General features: G+C 44.5%; 1 protein-coding gene across 1 annotated transcript in view; it reads left to right on the forward strand.

Moving 5' to 3' along the window:
• Nucleotides 1-17,742, forward strand: part of KIF5C (kinesin family member 5C) — a 135,898-nt gene that overhangs the window by 95,797 nt on the left and 22,359 nt on the right. The window contains exons 19-22 of the mRNA XM_063933751.1: nucleotides 664-773; nucleotides 10,061-10,162; nucleotides 10,782-10,842; nucleotides 12,200-12,271. Of these exons, the coding sequence (XP_063789821.1) occupies nucleotides 664-773; nucleotides 10,061-10,162; nucleotides 10,782-10,842; nucleotides 12,200-12,271 (345 nt within the window). The remainder of the gene's footprint in view (nucleotides 1-663; nucleotides 774-10,060; nucleotides 10,163-10,781; nucleotides 10,843-12,199; nucleotides 12,272-17,742) is intronic.

Here is a 17,742-nt window from a genome sequence, read left to right on the forward strand (position 1 = left end):
TACATTTCAAAGTGACTATATCTCTTAATGGGTAAAGTTAACTCTAGAACTGCCCATGCATCTGCCGAAAATGGTGCACTTGATGCATGTCCTCCATTGCTGTAGGCCTCTACTTTACTCATCTAAACATGTGTGGGGGCTGGTACATGCACAGATAAGCCTTCTGTTGTCTCTGCTCTGCAGAGGAACTGCAGACCAAACAATGATTCAATGTGCATGCTATTTTCAGCATATACAAGGGCCTCCTAAACCCCTTTCTCATCACCCCACCCCCTTTCACAAATTTTGCTATGGCACCTGGCAATTGTGCTTTCTTTGCTGGTTGTTGGCACTTTGATAGTTCAGCCCACATCAGGGAAGTGTCCACTGAGTGTAGGCGACAGGGACTCTTTGAATGCATCTTTAGATCTGAGAGCCATTAAAGTATGCCTTTTTTGATCCTGCTTGTCCAGGTCTGAGTTCTGTGTGTTCCTTGTCAGTGACCTGTGAGAAATAATGTTTTAATTGTATGAGTGTATAATCATTATTATTACTCTTTTATTTATATGGCCCCACAAAGGTTCCACAGTGCTGTATACAGTGTGATCCAACGGATGAGTTAGGTGTGAGATAGTGATCACTTTTATTTCACTCACATTGTTTTGCTTTCATTGAATGTAACAGAAAACTTTGGAACAGCAGATGGAAAGTCACCGAGAAGCCCACCAGAAGCAGCTATCTCGCCTACGGGATGAAATTGAGGAGAAACAGAAAATGATTGATGAACTCAAAGAGTAAGTAAGGCATAACTTGTGCCGTCATCCATATCAGGTCTTCAGATTGCTCTGTATAAAGTTCTGTCTGGAAGACTTTGGGCTTGATTCAGATGTGGTTGGAGTTGTTATCACTGCTGCAATAGCTCTGTATAGTAATGCAGCAGAAGGCGTCTATTACAAGCAGACGCCTCTTGCTGCAGTAGTGGTTTAACCTGCATCCGATTGGATCACTCAATCACCACTGGTACAAGCCGTCCGTCACAGAGGCCAGGAAGTCTTCGTCCAACGACTGATATCCTTGGCCTTTTCCACCCCCCCCCCCCCCCCCCTCAAACAGTGGTGACATGCCTCCGCTTTGAGAAACAGTGGCTGTCGCCGCTCCTTCCCCACCCCACAAGCAGCGGCAGACTGTCAATCACTGACAGTCTGCTGCCATCCAGCTTCCTACATCGCAGGACCCATTCACGCAGGAGCAGAACGGGTCCTGCGCACGCGCCAAGTACACATAATAAGTAGCAACAACAACTGGAGCCAAATGAGGTTCTTTATGTACTAGGGTGTACATCTGTACCTCTGTTACATTGTTTCTGCTCTGACCTATTATTACAGGAGTCCAAATTACTGTAACATAGTTGTGACCACTGGACAGAAACGCCCTCCCTTCCCAGCTACTTATAACAGTATGTTTGGAGAATGTGCTGTTGTGAATTGCTAGGGCCACCTGTGACTTCTTCCATAGCTCCTTCCATGACTCTGCCCACTTATCAGAAAGGTTAGTCTTCAATTCCTTGTCTACTCCTTGGGACTTCTGTAGGAATAAGGATCTGAGGAATATAAACCATTTGTTAATGTGTATCCTAAAAGGGTGCCCTGTAATATCTCAACTTCCTTACAGCTACAGGGAGGAAATTACTGTAATGTATGTTTCACCCAGCATAAAACATGAAGGATATAGTCTAGTTGTCTATTGAGTTGGTTATTTATTGTATTTGTAGTGCTGAGTGGTGCTGTATGTGTCCGTAGCATGTGAGTATGATGCCCTGCGTGCCATTAGCATATGGTGGTGGGAGTAGTAGTATGTGATTGAATTAGTATATGGTTTGTAGCATGTGGTAAAAGTGTATTTAGCACTAGCATCATTGGCGTATCTATGATGGGTGCAGGGATGTCCCTGGAAGATGTTCCAGGAGACCTTCACATGCGCAGTAGGGATGTCCCTGGAAGGTGTTCCAGGAGACCTTCACATGCGCAGTAGGGATGTCCCTGGAAGGTGGTCTAGGAGACCTTCACATGCGCAGTAGGGATGTCCCCGGAAGGTGGTCTAGGAGACCTTCACATGCGCAGTAGGGATGTCCCTGGAAGGTGGTCTAGGAGACCTTCACATGCGCAGTAGGGATGTCCCCGGAAGGTGGTGTAGGAGACCTTCACATGCGCAGTAGGGATGTCCCTGGAAGGTGTTCCAGGAGAACTTCACATGCGCAGTAGGGATGTCCCTGGAAGGTGGTCTAGGAGACCTTCACATGCGCAGTAGGGATGTCCCTGGAAGGTGGTCTAGGAGACCTTTACATGCGCAGTAGGGATGTCCCTGGAAGGTGGCCTGGGGAGACCTTCACATGCGCAGTAGGGATGTCCCTGGAAGGTGTTCCTGGAGACCTGCACATGCGCAGTAGGGATGTCCCTGGAAGGTGTTCCAGGAGACCTGCACATGCGCAGAAGGGATGTCCCTGGAAGGTGTTCCAGGAGACCTGCACATGCGCAGTAGGGATGTCCCTGGAAGGTGTTCCTGGAGACCTGCACATGCGCAGTAGGGATGTCCCTGGAATGTGTTCCAGGAGACCTGCACATGCACAGTAGGGATGTCCCTGGAAGGTGTTCCAGGAGACCTGCACATGCGCAGAAGGGATGTCCCTTCAAGGTGTTCCAGGAGACCTTCACATGCGCAGCAGGGATGTCCCTTAAAGGTGTTCCAGGAGACCTGCACATGCGCAGAAGGGATGTCCCTGGAAGGTGTTCCAGGAGACCTTCACATGCGCAGAAGGGATGTCCCTGGAAGGTGTTCCAGGAGACCTGCACATGCGCAGTAGGGATGTCCCTGGAAGGTGTTCCTGGAGACCTGCACATGCGCAGTAGGGATGTCCCTGGAAGGTGTTCCAGGAGACCTTCACATGCGCAGTAGGGATGTCCCTGGAAGGTGTTCCAGGAGACCTGCACATGCGCAGTAGGGATGTCCCTGGAAGGTGTTCCAGGAGACCTGCACATGCGCAGAAGGGATGTCCCTGGAAGGTGTTCCAGGAGACCTTCACATACGCAGTAGGGATGTTCCTTAAAGGTGTTCCAGGAGACCTGCACATGCGCAGAAGGGATGTCCCTGGAAGGTGTTCCAGGAGTCCTGTGCATGTGCATTAGACTCTACAGCGCCCAGAGAAGAGGGGGCCCGAATGGAGCCTGCGCACGGAATACAGGAAAAAGAAAAGGGAAATGAGGAGATAACATCAGAAGAACAGTAAAATACAAAGGTGAATCAGTAATGCACACTATATCAGCAAATACACTTGTATCAAAGTTTCTAATAATTTGTTTTGAGTAATGTCCTCAATGGATGGGGGCGATAGAGTAAATGTATGGAAACAAGGATGAGGCAGGACAGAAAAAAAGTATGTATAAGTAGTACACTGTAGTGATGATGTTATTAGGGTAGTTGGTAGTAGTGTGTGGCTGTGTTGTTGTTGTTGTTGTTGTTGTGTGTAAAGATAGCATAGCAGTGGCTAACACAGGATTTCTAGAGTGGGGTTTCTAAATGTAATCCACAATTTCCCACTCTGCAGAATATGGAATACAGTATTTAGCAGTATAGTATAAACTGTATCAAACTTATTTAAATAATATAATAAGTCAGGAAAAAGTTAAACATACTATAATAAATAAATACACAAACATAATAAAACCAGTGCTACACTTTCTATGCACACATTCTCCCACCTCATGGTAAGGCTCCTGTCTCTTCTTCCTGGTAGCTACTCTCTGGACCAGTACACTGATTGAGGACCACACACGCAGCAAACTTGGTAGAAGAAGCTGCTACCACTGAGCATGTGCAGCAGATCAGCTCTGTCTCTTAACCTGCATGATGCGGGAGCAGCTCTAGTAATCTGTTATATACATTGCTACTGTTGTCATAATTTGAGCCACTTGCCAAGGACAGGGGGGTTTCCAGGCAACCGGAAACCTTCCCTGCGTTTGCTTATGGCATAATGATACTATTACTATAGTATGTAGTGATGATTGTGTTATTGTGTATAGAAGTAGTATAGTGTAGCGATAATGTTATTAGTGTAGTTGTTAGTATTGTGTGGCTGTGGTGTTATTGTGTGTAAAGATAGCATAGCATAGTGATACTATTAATATAGTATGTAGGGATGAAGGTGTTATTGTGTGTAGAAGTAGTATACTGTAGTGATGGTAATAATGTGTTAATTGGGTGTTGTATTTAGATGTAGTATAGGGATGATATTATGAGTGTAGTTGGTCTATAACCAATTTGGTGCCCTAGGCAAGATTTTAGCGGTGCCCATTAAATTGCAGCCAAACCCACCAGCCAGCATTGTGTCCATACGCTCACACGCTCACTACATAGCTTTATTTCATTGAGATTTTTTTTTCTTTTTAAATAAACCAGTACTGTAGATACAAACACAGAACATTAACTATAATATAAACATCAAGAAACTTAACACAGAAATATAAATAACTAAGTATACATCTAATATAAATAACATGGAACTATACCATATCAATAAGAATACTGTGTAAAATACAACCCAAACCGCATACATAAACACTAGTGTGCATTTATGTTCAGTACTTAATACTACTTAGATGTAGCCTGTTCTATAGCCTTACTCGCCTTGACTTTCATGCAGCAGTGTCATCTATCACATCATCACATGACAGCTGTTGTGAGACCACATGATTAACACTAATGATGCAAAGTCCACAGAGACGTTCACAGAGATGTACTTGCTCCGTAGTAGAGCTCAGGGTTTAATCAGCTTGAGCTTAGAGAAGCTTCTTTCTGCATCAGGCACTGTAGCAAGATGCCTGGCAGCGACTCTCAGAGCTACCGCATATTGGGTACATTGCTATTAGATTCTTCTCATACAGTATAGTGTTCCATATTTGTCAGATTTTTATGACAAATTTGGGAAACATAGCATTTCCACTGCAAGTCCCCTGCCACCAATTGGCTGTCCGACAAGGGGTAGATAAGTACTCAAGGTCTGACATCTTTCTGGCAACTCTAATTTGGCCATATTGGGGAAGTTGAGGGCCACTCCAAATTTGTCATTAACATCTCCCAGGGTCTGGAACCTCTTATCTAGTGCAGAGTGGGCTGCATCCACTCCACACTAAAAGACTTGTTTTTCATTTTCCTAAGTGTATCCTCAATAGGCTCATAGCCTTTTGTGCGAGTACAGCTTCTATGTTCATCTCCTTGCACATCTCTTTTGCAGTTGTTTTGAATATTACATGATGTGGATAAAGAAGTGACATTGAGTTAGCATTTAATAGTCCCTGAGCCATATCAGAGCCTATAACAGAGTTTCCCAAACACAGTCCTCAAGGCATTCTGTCCAATTTTTAAGGACATCCGTGCTTGAACACAGGTGACCATGGATATTCTCAAAACTTGTACTATTAGGCTGCCTTGAGGACCGAGTTGGGGAACCACTGCCCATAGCATTTCATCACATTACCTCAGAGGGCTTGGGGCCTTTTGACGTAATGTGATTAGCTCTTAATATTAATCATGGTTCAAAATAAAAAGTGTTTACTCTTGCAGAGAACTAATATTCCTACCACAAATTGGTGGCCCTAATTCTCGTGATTATGCCACATGTTACAGGCCCACATTACATGCCACATATTGATGTCCTTCCGCTCATACTGCTAGGATAACTCACGTGGTCTGCTGGCAGCGGCTCCTCCATCTCCTCATGTGTATTGATGTGGTAAAGTTATTGGATTTCTTTATGGTCCTTCTGGTCTGGTAGAAGCAGTTGCTCTACTTGTCCCAGATATTGAGTATATGCAGGATTCTTTTGGCATCTCTTATGTGAGTGAATGATGTATAAAATTGTTTTAGTTAGCGGGGATGAATGCTGATGCTAATATCCCTTTTCTCTGCCAGAAAACATATACGGTAGTTCTTGAGCCTCTCCTGACTTCTTTTTAGATAAATCAGCAGTCCAATTGGTTTTAGATAAGTAAGTATAGCCAGAACCTGGATAGCATGTTTCTACAAGTAGTTGGCACTAGTGAATGGCACAGCGGAGCACAAACGGTATGTTACATCAGCAGAAATGTCACAAATCTGGAGATGGACTATTTTATGCAGATCAGACGATTATTGATTTTCTGAGTTGCCCTGTGGTCGCACAACATGGCCGCAGGACGTAAGTTGCCTGAGACATCACAGTTGCTTACGGGATCGCAGTCAAAAGCTGAGATGCTCCTAAAATGGTCATGACATGCATTTATGCCTCCACTCCCCTTAACCACCCCACAAAATGGTCCCTGATTGTTAATTACTTTGCAAATAAATAATTTCTGCAATTGCCATCACAAGCCAGTCGCAGAACATGTTCAGTCTGCTGATAATCGCTCAACTGCTTAAAGATCGGGTCTTTGTACATCTCTGAATCAGGCCCACAGTCCTGTTTCCTCTTTTGTTTTTTTTTTATTTACCATAGATGCCTATCTACACTGGTATTACTGATGGTTATATTTTATACGTGCCTGACACTAGCCACAGGTTATGAAATAATACTATGGTTTGTGGTTTTCCCTCCACTATCCTGAATCACCTACATATATATCCGTCATCTAGGTCTCGTTGGTGTAGTCTGGAATTTCCTGACCATGTCATAAAATCGAAAAAATGCACCATAATGTATACTTGCGCTAATGTATACTGTACCTTAGTTTTTTTTTAACTGACTTCTTTCTTATTACTTTAAGTTTAGTTCTTACTTTATCACTGTAACTGTATTAAGGGTTTGCTTTGTTTTCTTTGTATTGTTGTATGTTACAAAGTTGCTTAAAACATAAATATCTTATATACATATATGTATATATATATATATATATATATATATATATACTGCAGAGAATGTCTGCACACACAATTCCTATAGCAGCTTGTTGGGGTGTCACCAAATCTTCATGTTTCGAGAAAAGCAATCCTCTGGCATGAATATTTATAATAGTTCATTTCAAAGTGCAAAAGTGCACTCACCAATCCAATATAACTCCACCAAAGTTTTATTTGTGGCAAATAGGCATAGACATCATTCCGACGTTTCGGTCCCCCCTGGGACCTTTGTCAAGGTTCAGGTGCTATACACAAACTGCCTCCCTATATACCCCCACCCCACATAAAACATATAGCAATCCCAAAAACATGGCATGTACAGGGATCCACTAGTATTAAACAAACATAGACAGACAATCATATACATAGATAGATATATCAGGCACATTTCCAACTCTTACCAGTAACTCCAGAGTCTCTTAAACCTCACCTGTAGAATCATATTCTCATATACGCGCGCGTCCCGCTGGTGGAACGCACGCAACCGGAAGTAGACCGGGAGGTGAACCGCATAGTGTTTCCTCTCGGCTGCAGCATCTCAATTAGACCAACAGAAGGAGCAAGCACCATGCTCTCACCAAAATGCCTTCCCCCTGCAACACAGCACCACAGGACAATCGTCCACATGTATGTAAAAGTGTATTACTGATTAAGCAGCATTGCTGCACATCTATAAATGAGAACATTATTTAATATTGGTTTAGTCACATATAGTTATTAATACTATATCCAAATATAATAGTAAGCGGGAAATGGTTATGATCTGAAAATGTGACCTGAAAAAAGAAGAATAAGAGAAACAGACTGAGGACTGTCATAGAACACAGCCTGAGATATATATCACATATAAAATATCTGCAACCTATTTACAGCATCTTTATGAACACATCACTGCGCAGCTCCACCGATCGCCCCACACTCCAAAACTATAGTATATATATATGCATAAAAAATATACATATAAAATACACAAAGTGAAAAATGGAAAAAAACATATAGACGAGAGTGATTCACCCCTTAGAAAGCCACACACTTATAAAGGTCCGGACATGTCACAGGAAAATGCTCCAATGTATTGTATCGTTCAGGCCTTTTGGCCACACAGTATCAAATCCAGTATGCTTCTCTGCGTAAGAGAATTTTCGCACGGTCACCCCTCTCGACAATGGAGGTATTCTGTCAATTAGCATATATCGCAGTGATGACAGTTGATGCTGATGTTGGACATGAAAATTGTCGACACATGAAAGGTCGACACATGAAAAGGTCGACATGAGTTTTTGAACTTTTTTTTCTTTTGGGGAACTTTTCCATACTTTACGATCCACGTGGACTACGATTGGAACGGTAATCTGTGCCGAGCGAAGCGAAGGCACCATGCCCGAAGCATGGCGAGCGAAGCGAGCCATGCGAGGGGACGCGGTGCACTAATTGGGGTTCCCAGTCACTTTACGCAAAAAACGACACAAAAAAAGTTAAAAAACCCATGTCGACCTTTTCATGTGTCGACCTTTCATGTGTCGACCATTTTCATGTGTCGACCATGTGTCAATGTCGACCATGTCAATGTCGACCAATAGTGGTCGACCTAATGACTGTCAACCATAAAATGGTCGACCATTCATACCGGAACCGGACAAAATGCCTTGCCACAGGTTTGTCGGAGTTATCAGATTTCAGTGCCAGACGTATATTGGATCGGTGGTTAGATATCCTCTCACAAAATGATGTCGTTGTTTTGCCCACATATACTAGTGAGCACGGGCATAATAGTATATATACCACAAAGTCTGACGTGCATGTCAATCGGTGTCGGATTTGTATCCTCTGACCACCATGTGGATGAGGGAAGGTGTTACCCGTCATCATACTTCTGCATGTGACGCAATTCGGGCATTTGTAGCATCCCAGCCTCGCAGAGGGTAACCAACCCTCCTTTTCTTTACCTATAGACATGTCAGGGCGCATAAGTATGTCACGAAGATTCGAACCCCTTCTATATGCAATAAGGGGTCTTTTGGGGAGCGACTTCTTAAGGACATTGTCAATTATATTGGATTGGTGAGTGCACTTTGAACTATTATATATATATATATATATATATATATATATATATATATATATATATATTCATAAGTAGTAAAACTTCTGCGCCTTTGGTGCTTTTTAAAGTGATTCAGTACTTTAGTCAGTTTTAATTCTTATACATAAATATGCGTACCAGATATCCAAGGAGTGAGAGCCTGTAGTTACGTCTTTCTTGGGGGTCCTTCCTCTGTCCCTTGTTACTGTGCGGACGTGCTCGTCAGATGCATTATTACACACAATGGAAGAGGAGGGATGCATCAGTACCACATACTTTCACGTTAAATATAGTGACTTGTGCAATCACGCAAAGAATAAAGTGCCAGGTGCAAATGAAACCAAAGTGCAACCTTATAATTCAAATGGCAAGACAGGTTTGTGCCTTTTCACTGTAGGCACCCAAAGAGTGATATTGGTGAAAGTATTCTTAAATATATGACAACTCACTTTTTATATATGTATAAAAGGATTTTGGCTCAAAGGTCCTTCTTGTTTTCCACAGCTGCACACTGTGTACCTTAAAACCAAAATGTCCCCAATGGGGGAAAAAATCTCTGATAGTGTTATAAAGTTTTTAACAGAGTTTAGTAAACTTTTCACACAAACATATAGATAAAAATCATATCATGCCTATCTGTTATCATACGGCAGCGGAGAGATGTATGATAACAGATAAGCATGATATGATTTTTAATATTGTATGAGTCCACCTTTTATCTATATGTTTGTGTGAAACGCTATATATATATATATATATATATATATATATATATATTACAAAATGGTGGCACTCCGGTCAAAGATCACTCAGTAAAACGGGTTTGTTTTACTGAGTGACCTTTGACCGGAGTGCCGCCATTTTGTAACTTACATGGGAACGCGTCCGTGCAGGACATCCGTCATGGAGGGCACCCGGTAATATTATTCTGCTGTATATGTGGTGCTTAATAAATTATTATAGTTACAGCAAAGAAGCGGGAGTTTTATTTTGTTTGTTTGTTAAACATGGGCCTGACTGGCCCGAAGACCTCTTACTTTGGGTAATACTTTGTTTTACTCTCTGGTGAAGCCTCAATCAGAAGCTGCAGCTACAGAAGGACAAGCTGACATCTGACTATGAGAAACTGAAGGCAGAAGATCAGCAGAGAGAGATGGAACTGGAGAAACTTATGTAAGTTCTGTCCTGACATTAATACAGATTATTCTGTTTCAGCAATAGAAGATAGAGTAAAACAGAACCTAGCAATTTGGGGAGAGTGATTGGTTTATACCCGTCTGAACGCGTCAAGGTTACTATTGTGGATACCTCTAATTAGAGGGAACATACATTGTTTTTATATGCCCCAATATAACTTGGAGTCACTAGTTTTGTACAAAGATGCACCTTTCCATTGTGCTAATTCCCATCTGTAATCTCCAGCAAGAGACTTATAACATGGTAAAAAAGGCAGCTGGTGAGGACACAGTAGTCTAGACTGAATGAACAGATGAATGAAACTGTATTTGAGAATTGTTGTGATAGCTGGGTGTTGTACCGGATGTCTGCACCTGACCGGAAAGGAAGTTGCAGAATGACGGTACAAGTCTATGCACACAAGACGAGGTTAAGACTAATTGGTGGAGCAGGGTTTTTCAGAATAAACAGACTGGTTTGATATGTGATAATACTGTCTCATTCTTCTAAACCCCATAGCCAATAGGTCTGCAATATAGACCACTCACTATAGTCCATATCTTGGCCATGGATTGAGGCTCTTATTGTGCAGCATTAACTTGTCTTATTTCTGTAGGCTACTTAATGAGAAGAGGGAGCAATCTCGAGAGGACCTTAAAGGACTGGAGGAAACTGTGGTATGTTTATTCTTTATTATAGTCAGATCCTGTATTATTATTATTATTATTATTATTATTATTATTATTATTATTATTATTATTATTATCTTTATTTACAAGGCAGCACCGTACGTACGGGTGTAAACATAAAAACTTTGTAAAACACTAGATAAGTACAAAACAAAACAGATAATCATATTGGAAGTGCAAAGCATAAGTACAAACATTACTATAACATCACAGACTGTAAGACAAATAATAGGAGCAAGTGATGGTAGAGGTGTAGCCTGGAGTCAACCCTATGGCCTTGTACCCAACTTATGGGTGAGCAGACAGTATCTGGTTAACTAAAGGGGAGCAGGATACAACTGAGTGGAGCACTAGTGACACGGATAGTGCTAGAGTAGAACAATAGGGCAGAGGGCCCTGCCTGTGAAAACTTAGCAAGGGAAGGGTTGAGTATTTGACTGGTAGTGAGTGATTAGCGCTATATACAATGAACCCCGGTATGTATGAAAGTAGATAACATAGAGAAAAATTACTTTTTTTTCTACGTTATCTGCAAATATCAAACGATTTCACTGTCGCCATATGGAAAATCATTGAGATGCTATTAACAAACGATAAGCGCACTTTTGTGGCTTAAAATTTTTGTACATATCAGAAGAATTATCTGCCAGTATGTATACTAAACTGTGGTGACCACAGGCTCCGGGGCTGGGGGGGCTGGGGGGGGGGGGGGGGGTCTCAGGCTGCGCATGAGATCTTGTGATGTTTGTGAGATATGACACGTGCGCAGTTGGGCCTGTCAGGAGGTAAGGCATTGCGCATCAGCACTAGACTGATGCGCTGTGGGTCTTGTCTGGATCAACGGAGGAAGGAGTTTTCTGTACTCCACTCTAGCAGGCGAGATGTTAATACATCTTAGCGTTAATGGTTCCTGCATCGCCTCTGCGGGAAGCGATTTAGCGCCACTGTAAGTGCCGCTATAGTACAACATCTTCCGTGAGAGGATGTGAGTTCCAGAGGAAGGGAGCCAGCAAAGTTTTGGAGGTAAGTGTGGGAAGAAGTAACCAGGTTGGAGAGAAGGAAAAGACGCGGGGAAGTGTGGACTGAGTTTAGCTTAGAGATGTAGAGGATGAGTGCACAGCACAGCATTAACTTATACACTGCAAATAGTCTAACGTATAAATGTATTATGCAATGCTTCTCAAAGCCTGGTTTTTTTATTGAATTTAATTTCCCTTTTAAATCCAGTGGCTGAAACATCTGAAGATGCAGCGGCGTTGGAAAGCACTGCATAGTAAATGTAGCCCTATATTCTGTTTATATTGAGCATTCTGCAAAATTCTAAATGTCTAAATGTTTCCTCCAGGCCAGGGAACTTCAGACGTTACACAACTTGCGCAGACTCTTTGTTCAGGATCTCACCACCAGAGTGAAAAAGGTTTGTCAGCCATGGATTTGTACTGACTGTGAACTGTGTATAAAATGTCTCAGCGGCTTTTGCAACAATCCAGACATACACAGTGTCATGTCGTCTCTTGCATCACCGCTGCTATTAGGCACCGAGCATAAAGTCATTGCTGGCTGACATATACACTTAGTAAGGGAGAATATCACTGCACCTGGTTTTATTATGTAATAATGATAGATCAAATCGCAATATATAAATGTGTGATTTTATTAAAAATGTGGCATGGTGCACATAAATAGCTGATGATGTACAAGTATTTGGGTATAAATGGTATTGTTGATCATATCTTCTTTGTGGCACATTATTATCTGATTGGAAAACATGCAAGTCAGCCTATCCGAGTCACTAAAGCAGGCATGTCCAAACTGCGGCCCTCCAGCTGTTGTGAAACTACATTTCTCTGACGTCCTAGTGGATGCTGGGAACTCCGTGAGGACCATTGGGAATAGCGGCTCTGCAGGAGACTGGGCACAACTAAAAGAAAGCTTTTAGACTACCTGGTGTGCACTGGCTCCTCCCACTATGACCCTCCTCCAAGCCTCAGTTAGATTTCTGTGCCCGGCCGAGCTGGATGCACACTAGGGGCTCTCCTGAGCTCCTAGAAAGAAAGTTTATTTTAGGTTTTTTATTTTACAGTGAGACCTGCTGGCAACAGGCTCACTGCATCGAGGGACTAAGGGGAGAAGAAGCGAACCTACCTGCTTGCAGCTAGCTTGGGCTTCTTAGGCTACTGGACACCATTAGCTCCAGAGGGATCGACCGCATGGAACTGGCCTTGGTGTTCGTTCCCGGAGCCGCGCCGCCGTCCCCCTTACAGAGCCAGAAGCAAGAAGAGGTCCGGAAAATCGGCGGCAGAAGACATCAGTCTTCACCAAGGTAGCGCACAGCACTGCAGCTGTGCGCCATTGCTCCTCATACACACTTCACACTCCGGTCACTGAGGGTGCAGGGCGCTGGGGGGGGGGGGGGGCGCCCTGAGCAGCAATAAAAACACCTTGGCTGGCAAATATATCACAATATATAGCCCCAGAAGCTATATATGTGATAAATACCCCTGCCAGAATCCATAAAAAAGCGGGAGAAAAGTCCGCGAAAAAGGGGCGGAGCTATCTCCCTCAGCACACTGGCGCCATTTTCTCTTCACAGTGCAGCTGGAAGACAGCTCCCCAGGCTCTCCCCTGTAGTTTGCAGGCTCAAAGGGTTAAAAAGAGAGGGGGGGCACTAAATTTAGGCGCAATATTGTATATACAAGCAGCTATTGGGAAAAATTCACTCAATATAGTGTTAATCCCTAAATTATATAGCGCTCTGGTGTGTGCTGGCATACTCTCTCTCTGTCTCCCCAAAGGGCTGTGTGGGGTCCTGTCCTCAGTCAGAGCATTCCCTGTGTGTGTGCGGGTGTCGGTACGGCTGTGTCGACACGTTTGATGAGGAGGCTTATGTGGTGGCAGAGCAGATGCCGATAAATGTGATGTCGCCCCCTGTGGGGCCGACACAAGAGTGGATGGATAGGTGGAAGGTATAAACCGACAGTGTCAACTCCTTACATAAAAGGCTGGATGACGTAACAGCTGTGGGACAGCCGGCTTCTCAGCCGCGCCTGCCCAGGCGTCTCAAAGGCCATCAGGGGCTCAAAGCTCACACGTTTGTCAAAAAAGGTGGCACTGCCGTCTTAGGATACGGCCACTTTGAAGGTACCTGCTGATAAAAAGCAGGAGGCTATCCTGAAGTCTGTATTTACACACTCAGGTACTAGACTGAGACCTGCAGATAGTGCTGCTGCAGCGTGGTCTGTGACCCTGTCAAACAGGGATACTATTTTGCGAACATATTAAAGACGTCGTCTTATATATGAGGGATGCACAGAGGGATATTTTGCCGGCTGGCATCCAGAATTAATGCAATGTCCATTCTGTCAGGAGGGTATTAGAGACCCGACACTGGACAGGTGATGCTGACTTTAAAAGGCACATAGAGCCTTATAAGGGTGAGGAATTGTTTGGGGATGGTCTCTGGGACCTCGTATCCACAGCAACAGCTGGGAAGAAAAATTTTTACCTCAGGTTTCCTCACAGCCTAAGAAAGCACTGTATTATCAGGTACAGTCCTTTCGGCTTCAGAAAAGCAAGCGGGTCAAAGGCGCTTCTTTTCTGCACAGAGACGAGGGAAGAGGGAAAAAGCTGCACCAGTCAGCCAGTTCCCAGAATCAAAATTCTTCCCCCGCTTCCTCTGAGTCCACCGCATGACGCGGGGGCTCCACAGGCGTAGCCAGTTACGGTGGGGGGCCGCCTCAAAAATTTCAGCAATCAGTGGGCTCGCTCACAGGTGGATCCCTGGATCCTTCAAGTAGTATCTCAGGGGTACAAGCTGGAATTCGAGGCGTCTCCCCCCCGCCGTTTCCTCAAATCTGCCTTGCCGACAACTCCCTCAGGCAGGGAGGCTGTGCTAGAGGCAATTCACAAGCTTTATTCCCAGCAGGTGATAGTCAAGGTGCCCCTACTTCAACAAGGACGGGGTTACTATTCCACACTGTTTGTGGTACCGAAACCGGACGGTTCGGTGAGACCCATGTTAAATTTGAAATCCTTGAACACATACATAAAAAAATTCAAGTTCAAGATGGAATCGCTCAGGGCGGTTATTGCAAGCCTGGAGGAGGGGGATTACATGGTATCCCTGGACATCAAGGATGCTTACCTACATGTCCCCATTTACCATCCTCACCAGGAGTACCTCAGATTTGTGGTACAGGATTGCCATTACCAATTCCAAACACTGCCGTTTGGACTGTCCACGGCACCGAGGGTCTTTACCAAGGTAATGGCAGAAATGATGATACTCCTTCGAAAAAAGGGAGTTTTAATTATCCCGTACTTGGACGATCTCCTTATAAAGGCGAGGTCCAAGGAGCAGTTGTTGGTCGGAGTAGCACTATCTCGGGAAGTGCTACAACAGCACGGATGGATTCTATACATTCCAAAGTCACAGCTGGTTCCTACCACACGCCTACTGTTCCTGGGGATGGTTCTGGACACAGAACAGAAAAAAGTATTTCTCCCGCAGGAGAAAGCCAAGGAGCTGTCATCTCTAGTCAGAGACCTCCTGAAACCAAAACAGGTATCGGTGCATCACTGCACACGAGTCCTGGGAAAAATGATAGCTTCTTACGAAGCAGAATTCCATTCGGCAGGTTCCATGCAAGAACCTTTCAGTGGGACCTCTTGGACAAGTGGTCGGGATCGCATCTTCAGATGCATCGGCTGATAACCCTGTTTCCAAGGACCAGGGTATCTCTACTGTGGTGGCTGCAGAGTGCTCATCTTCAAGAGGGCCGCAGATTCGGCATACAGGACTGGGTCCTGGTAACCACGGATGCCAGCCTTTGAGGCTGGGGGGCAGTCACACAGGGAAGAAATTTCCAAGGACTTTGGTCAAGTCAGGAGTCGTCCCTACACATAAATGTTCTGGAACTGAGGGCCATTTACAATGCCCTAAGTCTGGCAAGGCCTCTGCTTCAAAACCAGCCGGTACTGATCCGATCAGACAACATCACGGCGGTCGCCCATGTAAACCGACAGGGCGGCACAAGAAGCAGGATGGCGATGGCAGAAGCCACAAGGATTCTCCGATGGGCGGAAAATCACGTCTTAGCACTGTCAGCAGTGTTCATTCCGGGAGTGGACAACTGGGAAGCAGACTTCCTCAGCAGACACGACCTACACCCGGGAGAGTGGGGACTTCATCCAGAAGTCTTCTAACTGTTGGTAAACCGTTGGGAAAGGCCACAGGTGGACATGATGGCGTCCCGCCTAAACAAAAAACTAGATATTGCGCCAGGTCAAGGGACCCTCAGGCAATAGCTGTGGACGCTCTAGTGACACCGTGGGTGTACCAGTCGGTTTATGTATTCCCTCCTCTGCCTCTCATACCAAAGGTACTGAGAATAATAAGAAAACGAGGAGTAAGAATGATACTCGTGGTTCAGGATGGGCCAAGAAGAGCTTGGTACCCAGAACTTCAAGAAATGATATCTGAGGACCCATGACCTCTACCGCTCAGACAGGATCTTCTACAGCAGGGGCCCTGTCTGTTCCAAGACTTACCGCGACTGCGTTTGACGGCATGGCGATTGAATTCCGGATCCTAAAGGAAAAGGGCAGTCCGGAGGAAGTCATTCCTACGCTGATAAAAGCCAGGAAAGAAGTAACCGCAAACCATTATCACCGTATTTGGCGAAAATATGTTGCGTGGTGTGAGGCCAGGAAGGCCCCAACAGAGGAATTTCAGCTGGGTCGTTTTCTGCACTTCCTACAGTCAGGAGTGACTATGGGCCTAAACTTGGGTTCCATTAAGGTCCAGATTTCGGCTCTGTCGATTTTCTTCCAGAAAGAACTGGCTTCACTGCCTGGAGTTCAGACATTTGTAAAGGGAGTGCTACATATTCAGCCCCCTTTTGTGCCTCCTGTGGCACCTTGGGATCTCAACGTGGTGTTGAGTTTCCTAAAATCACATTGGTTTGAGCCACTTAAAACTGTGGATTTGAAATATCTCACGTGGAAAGTGGTCATGTTATTGGCCTTGGCTTCGGCCAGGCGTGTGTCAGAATTGGCGGCTTTGTCATGTAAAAGCCCTTATCTGATTTTCCATATGGATAGGGCAGAATTGAGGACTCGTCCCCAGTTTCTCCCTAAGGTGGTATCAGCTTTTCACTTGAACCAACCTATTGTAGTGCCTGCGGCTACTAGGGACTTGGAAGATTCCAAGTTACTGGGCGTAGTCAGGGCCTTAAAAATTTATATTTCCAGGACGGCTGGAGTCAGGAAAACTGACTCGCTTTTTATCCTGTAGGCACCCAACAAAATAGGTGCTCCTGCTTCTAAGCAGACTATTGCTCGCTGAATTTATAGCACAATTCAGCTGGAGCATTCTGCGGCTTGATTGCCGCATCCTAAATCAGTAAAAGCCCATTCCACGAGGAAAGTGGGCTCATCTTGGGCGGCTGCCCGAGGGGTCTCGGCTTTACAACTTTGCCGAGCAGCTACTTGGTCAGGGGCAAACACGTTTGCAAAATTCTACAAATTTGATACCCTGGCTGAGGAGGACCTGGAGTTCTCTCATTCGGTGCTGCAGAGTCATCCTCACTCTCCCGCCCGTTTGGGAACTTTGGTATAATCCCCATGGTCCTTACGGAGTTCCCAGCATCCACTAGGACGTCAGAGAAAATAAGATTTTACTCACCGGTAAATCTATTTCTCGTAGTCCGTAGTGGATGCTGGGCGCCCATCCCAAGTGTGGATTGTCTGCAATACTTGTATGTAGTTATTGCCTAACTAAAGGGTTATTGTTGAGCCATCTGTTGAGAGGCTCAGTTATATTTCATACTGTTAACTGGGTATAGTATCACAAGTTATACGGTGTGATTGGTGTGGCTGGTATGAGTC

Source organism: Pseudophryne corroboree, chromosome 7 (assembly GCF_028390025.1).
Source record: "Pseudophryne corroboree isolate aPseCor3 chromosome 7, aPseCor3.hap2, whole genome shotgun sequence".
NCBI lineage: Eukaryota > Metazoa > Chordata > Amphibia > Anura > Myobatrachidae > Pseudophryne > Pseudophryne corroboree.